The sequence below is a fragment of the Hemitrygon akajei genome, chromosome 21 (genome assembly GCF_048418815.1).
Source record: "Hemitrygon akajei chromosome 21, sHemAka1.3, whole genome shotgun sequence".
Classification (NCBI taxonomy): Eukaryota; Metazoa; Chordata; class Chondrichthyes; order Myliobatiformes; family Dasyatidae; genus Hemitrygon; species Hemitrygon akajei.
This window is the reverse complement of record NC_133144.1, coordinates 38,725,449-38,734,060: the sequence shown is the minus strand read 5'-3', so window position 1 is coordinate 38,734,060 and position 8,612 is coordinate 38,725,449. Positions and strand designations below refer to the sequence as shown.

The 8,612-nt window shown below is 37.3% G+C and overlaps 1 protein-coding gene across 5 annotated transcripts in view; it reads right to left on the bottom strand.

The window, feature by feature from the left end:
* Positions 1-1,551: 1,551 nt before the first annotated feature.
* The window catches only part of adamts14 (ADAM metallopeptidase with thrombospondin type 1 motif, 14), a 211,218-nt gene continuing 204,157 nt past the window's right edge, over positions 1,552-8,612 (bottom strand). For 4 of the 5 annotated variants that reach the window (XM_073025266.1, XM_073025268.1, XM_073025267.1 and 1 more), the window contains 2 exons: positions 7,344-7,454; positions 1,552-3,667 (listed from right to left, as the gene is read on the bottom strand). In XM_073025266.1, the coding sequence (XP_072881367.1) occupies positions 3,063-3,667; positions 7,344-7,454 (716 nt within the window). In that variant the 3' untranslated portion in view covers positions 1,552-3,062. The remainder of the gene's footprint in view (positions 3,668-7,343; positions 7,455-8,612) is intronic. The other variant, XM_073025269.1, reaches the window with a different exon arrangement.

The following is an 8,612-nucleotide window of genomic DNA, read 5'->3' as shown; positions in this document are numbered from 1 at the left end:
TTCCTCCATTCAGGAGGGTGTTTCGCAGCAAACAAATCTTGGGCACTGAAATCCACTGAGATGTGGCTCTTGTTGAAGCTATGTACCACTTAACTGTGGTGCCAAGGAGGCAGCCAACCAAACTTTATGCTTTTAAAATAGGCAAACTCCCTGAAATGGGAAGAAAGGCATGAGTACCTTGGACAACTGATGTTAAAAAAAAAACAAGCAGCATTCATGCAAAGGCAAACTTATGCTTCAGATCAGGGACCCTTCAGCGTAACTGGGGAAGAAAAAAGGGATTACAACGTGCTCGAGGGAGAAGTGAGATATACCCAATCCTATGAAGGCCATAACAGCTGTTTCACATCTGGAAACTGACATCAATATATGCAAGATAACCAGAAGTAAGGTTGTCATGTTCTGTTAAACTCAAAAATTGTATCAGATCAGGTGGTTCATCACAGCTTAAATTCTGATGTTTGGTATGCCAGTGAAAATCCAAGTAACCTTAATTATCAACTAACCAGGTGTTAGGTCACTGATGGAAATACATAAAAATATTATCCTGGTTTAAAAATCAGGCTTGTAAGGTGTAACTGGATGAATTCTCAGTAGGCCTGAACCTTATTCATTCATGTGGAACATGTCAGAAATTCCAAGGGTAGATTCAACTTACTGGGAGCAAAAATTGATGCACTTTGATGCACAAATGTTCAGCCTACTCCTTATAAGTTCCAAGCAGCACTTCACTCAAAAAGTAGATACCTGTAAATTCTATAAAAACTAGAGATAGAAACTGTTAAGTATCTTCAAATTTGATACGATCAAAATCCTTTGGGGAAGACTAAATACATCAGTCAAGTAGGTTCAATTTAACAAAATTCTGTTAATCTGGCACAATCAAGACTTCAGTCATGCCAGTCTGGCAGATCTTCTAGACTATAGATAGTATTTCAACTAATACTCCGATATATTTTAAAATCCACTTTTACACAATATGCCAATACATTTTCCATCAAACAAGTTTAAAGGGAATGCAAGAAAGCACAGCCTGGTAAGTTTCAAGGGTGTATGCAAAACAGAACAAGGTAAGTTTCAAGGAATAGTGGGGAAACAGATCCTCAGCGTGTTGAAAATAGTTTGGAATTGTGTTAAAGTGAGTGTAGGAAACCGGGGCTCTGTTGTGTTACAACAGGAATGTGAGCTTCAGAGTATTAAAGGGAGCATGTGAATCTGGACTCAGAGAACTGGTTGCTGAACAATTACATTTCTGAACAGGTAGCATATTATTGGAATTTTACTGTACTTAGACATAAGGCAGGAGATTGGCTGAGAGGGAAATCTATCAGTCATGATGAAATGACAGAGCAGACTCAATGAGCCAGGTGACCTAATTCTGCTCATATATCTTACACATATATTACAACGATTAGAAATATTAATTTAAGTATAGGCAGCACTATTTATCAGCAATGAATGCAATCTTTTGAAAGGATGAGAAGTACATTAAACTATTTAAAATTATAATTCAGTCTGTAAATTATAAATAGGCAGAACTTCCAAAACAACTTTTGACCAAGATATTGAAATAGCATTTATTACCAATTTTATGATCAGTAAACTAAACAGTGATTTAAGAATGCAAGTTATCTATTATTTTTGCATATTTTGTGTTAGTTGCTAATCAAATACAATGTTCAAAAACACAATCATGATTTAAGTGTTGCGAGTGAGTAGAAGAATTAAACAACTCACTACGTGCTAAGTGTACTGTGTTCTCCAACAGTTCTCAGCTACTTTGAAGAATACACTGTTGAAAATACATTATTACTAATGCAATTAACTGCATTTACACTTAAACAATTAATAGTGTGAGGTCAGTCACGCACAGTACCAGTTCTAGGTCTTACATACGTTCAGTTTGTAGTCTATTTTGGTTTTCATTAATCCAGTTCCAAAAAAACTGTTTTTCATGAGGTCGGATAATATTTGTAGACTTTAAACACTGTTCACATGCTCGTGATAGACTAATATTTTCACAGTTTGGTTCAGCCATTGCACGGATAATAGACTGCATGTTTAGATTTTATACAAGAATGTACAAGACCTGAAAGCTTGTTTAAAATTTTACATACAACTTTAAAGCCTCTAAAATTTAAAGAGTGTAGACTTAAAAAAAATCACTTCTACATCATCGAATGAGAATGCATTGACTGTTATGTGGAAAATACACTTTGTACTGCCGATATCCAGTTGCTCCATAAATTAAACTGTTTGGACCTCCTTTCAATACAAAGAAATGATGATACAAATGAGGGGATGTGGAGGCCAGCATTAATAAATTCTTTCCAAAATGAAAAACTGAGATTTCTTTTCCATTCAATAAATATTAAAATTAAAAGCTCTTAATTCATTTATGTACAGGAACTATACAAATGCAAAAAGAATGTTAATGTATGTACTCTGTAATGAATGATGTGCCAAGCAGCAGATAAAGCAGATCTGTACAAGCAACAACTAAATTAACAAAACAGCCATCATTTACTTGCATATTATAAGCCTACTAACTTTTAAGACACTAACATTTACATTATATACAATATGGATGAAAGTTTATCATTTAATTATCACAACATCATCACAAAAGTCTCGAAGGAATTTTAAATTGCATCATTCTTTATGAGAAGCAGTCATTCCATAAATCTGAGATCTTCTGTTTGTTTCAATGATGCCATCAGAATGAATCTGTTGACTAAAGTGTTCATTGCATATTGAAAATGCTCAATGTAGTACCTTTATATTAAATCAACCTAATTTTGTATCCAAAGACAGTGACCTTTGCCATGAGGTGGTTGTTACCTTTTACAATATCTGTACAATCATCAGCAACTTGAACGAAGATGGTATAAAACTACTGACCTCAGCACAGCTTTAACAGCAGCTTAAACTGAAACTGGCTTAAGTCACCTTCAGTTGAGCATGAGTGTTAAGCAATTCACGAGTGCTATGTATTAGCACCGAGAAGATACTGGAAAACCAGGGTTTATTTTAATGGACAGCAGTGTTGTTGAATTGGAAGTTCATGTTGTGATGGGTGGGATTCTGTTGGCCAAATCTGCTTCTGATTCACCAGCATCCCTTCTCTGTCTTGTTGTACTTGCTGAGCTCCAACGATTGCTCCAGGTAGTTGTACGAGGCAAAGTCTTGCCGTTATTTATAAACAACTGATGAGTAGTTGAGGAGTCAAAACGGCCCTCCTCTGTGCGTTGTGTTACCTGTTGAGTAGTAGGAAACCTGAATGTACTTGCAAAAGTGCGACTATTTAGCCTATCAAAGCCTTTAGTTGTTCCTTGAGACTCTGCAACAAATATCTTAGGTGAAAATGCATTACTGCCGTCATTGTTCTCTGCTAAAGGAAGAATTGTTGGCAAAGCCTCATCCTTTACGGTGGTCCCTCTGAATGTTGTGATGGTTGGCTTTGTTGTTGTTTCTGGGCTGGGACTAGAATGGGTAGTGCCCTTAGAACTTTCAGTTCCTGTGGCAGCCTGAGAAACAGGAGGTGGTGAATTTGGGTTTCTCTCTTTGCAGGATACACAACACAACTTCCGATACCCAGGAATGGAACAGTATCGAGCCAAAACCTCCATCTGACAGAAAATTGATTTATCACCAAGACATGGCTCCTCTGTGAATTGAATCAAAACAAAGTTAATTAGGTTTGTTAAAAGATAACTAAATTATGAATTACTGATTAATGATTGTGGATTCTAATTTTAAAAACTTAAAATTGTTTACTTATTTAATAGAAAATCAAAATACTGGCTTCTGTTGGAGCTGTATTCATATCAGAAGTCAAAGCAAAAAAAAAAACCCCTAAAATTGCAATGTTTAATTTTAGTTACAAACAATGAAATTTGAGAATGAAGAATCAATGTGGCTATGTACCTACATGAAACTATATAGTAACTGAAAATTAGATTGTTTGATTGCACTATGCAAATGGAAAAATTATTGCCTCTGAATGAATTGAGTCAATAACCATTTGTTGGTTGTTTTCCATTGTTGTAGAAGTTTGAATCATTTTGCACATCTAATGTAATTTCTGTATCACATCTTTCCTTGTACACTTTCCTTTTGAACCACTATCTAGGAAATCATGCCACATAATTCTGGGCAACACCATTGTTTGGCCTTTGCAGGACATCTAGTGCTGTCACAAACTGGGACACCACTTTGATGAATCTAAAAGTTGGCTTTAATCCTTTAAACTACTATTTCACTCATCTCAAACAAGGAACCATCACAATGCCCACACCTACCAAGTTCTGGCAGTGAGGGTCATGCCTAATTCCACTGACGATTTCCATCCTAACCAACTGAGGTCCCAACAATACCCAATTGCAGCCTAGAGGCTTCTGTAGGAGAACCATGGTGGTAACCTCTGACCTGTCCCAAACTTCTATTCTGATTGTCAATAATACCTACAGTATTTCCTCTCTCTACCAACATTACAATCCCACTTAACACACCTCCACCTCTGTCACTACTACAGCCCTCTAACCTGTATCAGTCAAAACCAAACTCAAATTGGGTGCACTTTGCACAACAAGGCTGACGCTAAGTTTCCAGTCACTTGTCACTTTAATTTCCATCCTTCCCCACTCCATCAAATGTGTCTTTGGCATCCTATACCTTTCCCACAAAGCTCAATGCACATTGCAGTGTCAGCCTCAACAATTTCTGATAACCAGATTTTCCAATCTGTTTCTCAAATAACCAGTTCTGATAAAGCATTATAAAATTGTAATTATTTCTCTCTCAAGACTTCCAGCATTTGTTTCTCAAGCAGTTACTTCACAGTTCTCCTTTCCTCCTGCAGCGTAGGATGAAATGGAACTGTCAACCAGTACAGCTTTGAGGCACAGGAACAGAAATCGAGAGGATGCATGTCTCAACATGAAGCATGGATCTTACAATGTAACAAGAGCAGCTATCTGAAAAATGCTTAAAATCTAGAATATACAATATATTGTGGCTCCTAAAGATGAAGAGTTGATTTTCAGTTGGAATCCATGTGGAATAAGTCAGAACAGAAGAAATTCACTAAATAATTAGACATGATATATCATAAGTTTTGAAGGGGAATGAAAACCAATGAGAGTAAATAAGGTAAAAACAAATAAAAATCCCAAATAAGGAGGGAAATTTCTTCAGGGAGGGCATTTTGAGAAGTGGTTTCAGAATTGCAAAGTAGTCAAAAAGAAGATAACTACCATCCAAGTCTCAATCCTAATAACATGGAAATAATTAATTTTTCTCAACGATACCCACAATAAGCGGCTACAGATATAGATCGAGTGGTAAAGAAGGTAGGTGGCATGCTTGACTTCAAAGGTGGAGTACTGAGTTTAAAAGTAAGGAAGTCATGTTTGACCCCATTACAGCAAGGATGTGAAAGCTTTATAAAAGTTACAGAAGAGATTTACCAGATGCTGCCTGTTTTAGAGGGTATGAACTCTAAGGAGAGGTTGGACTCATTTGAGTTGTTTTCTTTGGAGCATTGGAGGCTGAGGGGAGACGTGACAGAAGTTTATAAAATTATGAGAGACATGGATAGAATCTTTCTCCCAGGGTAGAAAAGTCCAATACTAGAGGACATGCAATTAAGTTGAGAAAGGGAAATTTATGGGAGACACACAAGATAAATTTTCTTTTACACTGAGAGTGTTATGTGCCTCGGAACAGGCTGCCAAGGGGAGTAGCGGATAGTGGCAATTAAAAGGCTTTTAGATAGACACACAAATATTCAGGGAATGGAGGAATTTGGATAATGTGCAGGCAAAAGAGATTTAGTTTAATTTGGCATTGTGTTCAGCACAGATATTGGGGCTGAAAGGTCTGTTCTTGTGTTGTGCTGCTCTATGTTCTAATATGTATTCTACTGAAAAATAAAGATTCCATGAGATTAATTTATCCACAGTCAACTAAAGCAGTTAAAGGATAATATCAAATTGAAAGAAAAGGCATACAGAGGCTCTTCACTCTGCAGTGGAACACCTGGAAAATGAAGATGCATACTTCAGGATGCTGTTCATTGACTGCAGCTAAGTTTTCAACAGAATCATCCCCTTGAAATTCATTATAACCTTCAAGACCAGGGTGCTGGTACTTCCAGGTGCAATCGATCCTTGATTTCCTCACTGGAAAACTCTAGCTGGTATGGATTGGTAGCAACATCTCCTCCACACTCACCATCAGCACAGGTGAACTACAGGGCCATGTGCCCAGACCCTTGATCTACCAACTTAATATCTATGACTGTGTGGCAAAGTACAGCTCCAAATCCATAATTCAGTTTGCTGACAACACCACTGTTGTTGGCTGAAACAAATGTGGTGACAAATTGGCATATAGAAGGGAGAATGAAATATGGTTGAGTGGTGCCACAACAGCCTTTCACTCAACATGAGCAAAACCAAAGAGCTGATTATTGACTATAGGAGGAAGAAGCTGGAGATCCATAAGCCAGTCCTCGTTTGGGGGAATGGAGGTGGAGAAGGCCAGTATCTTTAAAATCCTTGGTATTAACATATCGAAGTATCTGTCCTGGAACCAGTGTACATTTACATGGAGCATTGCCAGAATAAAGCAGCATTCATCATCAAAGACCCTTACCGTTTAAACCATTCCCTCTTCTCGCCATCAACCACCTACTACCATCAGGCAAGGAGGTACAGACACCTCAGCTCCCAAACACCAGGTTCAGCAACAGTTATTACCCTACAACCATCAGACTCCTGAATTGGCGTGGATAACTTCATTCACCACCACACTAAACTGATTCGAAAACCTGCAGACTCACTTTAGGGAACTCTATACATCTCATGTTCTCAGTATTATTTTTATTTGTACAGTTTGCTTTCTTTTGCACATTGGTTGTTTGTCATTCTTTGCATATGTACAGTTTTTCACAAAACTCTACTGCACTTCTTCTTTCCCTGCAAGAAACTGAATCTCCAGGTAGTATATGATAACATTTATGTACTTAGATAATACATTTACTTTGAACTTTGAATATTGTGGAGGAAGCACTGGAGCTGCTAAATAGCTTGATTAGCTACAATCTCCAGCTGCTTTCATTAATACATCCACAGATTCAGTTGATTTCTTTTCAACTTGTGCTAACCAGGTAATAGTAGAAATTCTGTTCATATTAATAGCTCAAAGGTTTGGTTAGTCACAAAAACAAGCACCTGATTTTCTGATTAGTTACCCAAAGTGCAAATCTATTGTGGTATTTCTTAAAATCTAATCCAATATTTAAACATTGTTAGTACAAGCTCTGGTAAAGTGTGATTTACTTGTTAGGATTTTATGAAGAGGCTTCTCTGGTACGAGCTGTGACACCCAGTTGTCCCGTGGAGTTACTTGGACAATGGTTTCCATACTTGGAGTGAAAACAATAGATTTTCCTAAATGAACCAAAGGGATTATTTAATAAAATTAATATTTTATTTAACTTTATAGCATAATAGTGAAAATTCATTAACTGACAAAATCAGATGAATGAAAACCAGAAGTTAATTTTTTCAAATCGTTCTCAGAGCAATGTCCCCTGAGAATGCATATTGGGAACTTGATTGCAACAAACACCAAATTCACTATAATTTTTTGTCAGCTGATGTTAATAGACAATTTGTACATTACCACTGACCTAGGCACTGGAGTACCCAACTTCTGCCTAGAAAGTTACAGAATCACAGACATTTTTAGCACAGGAGCAGTCATTTCATCCTGGTCTATAAGCAAACCAGGCCAATTTTATGTCCTAGTTCATAATCTACAGACCTACAGATCATGGCTCTTTAAAATGTGGTGATGGTTTCTGGTAGCCATTTCGGGAGGACTGACATTTGTTCGTACCCCCCAAATTCCCTCCAGTACTTCAACTGATGAATGTAAACTTATGCTCAGTATTTATTGATGTATCTGCCAAGGGAAACAGGTCCATCTTGTCCAGCACAATAATGTTTATCTCAATTAAATCTCCTCTCAGATTCTTTTGTTCCAAAGTAAACAACCCCAACTAGCAGTCTGTCTTTAACTATAATTCTGAGGCATGGTAATATCTATGCAAATCCTCTGTATACCTTCTTCAGTGCTATCACATCCTTTCTGCAGCACACTAGGACAGTGGAAGGATGATGGGGGGGTAAGGGGTGGGGGCTTTTTATTTCATAATGTATAAGCTATTTAGGGTTTTCTTATCACTGAGGCTGGTAAATCTTTGCAAGTCTCTACTTTGGAAAACTCAGTTGTATTTATTCAAAGCAGATGAATGGATTTATAGGTGTTAGGGGAATCAAGGGAAAAGTGATTGGTGCTAAAAATGGCTTGATGGTTGGGTAGCCTATTCTTATTTCTTACCTTTGCAAGCTGTCTACTACAAAAAGGCAAGGAGCCATATATGTAGCCGTGCAGAATCCCATTGCAGAAGATCTCTTATCAACCTCTTACCTTCTGTGCCTATTTTTAATCCAGCTTCAGTTTCCCAGGATTTCATGGGCTTTAGTTTTATTTTTATCTGGGATTCTCAAATACCTTCCTCAAAACCATGTATAGAAATCAAG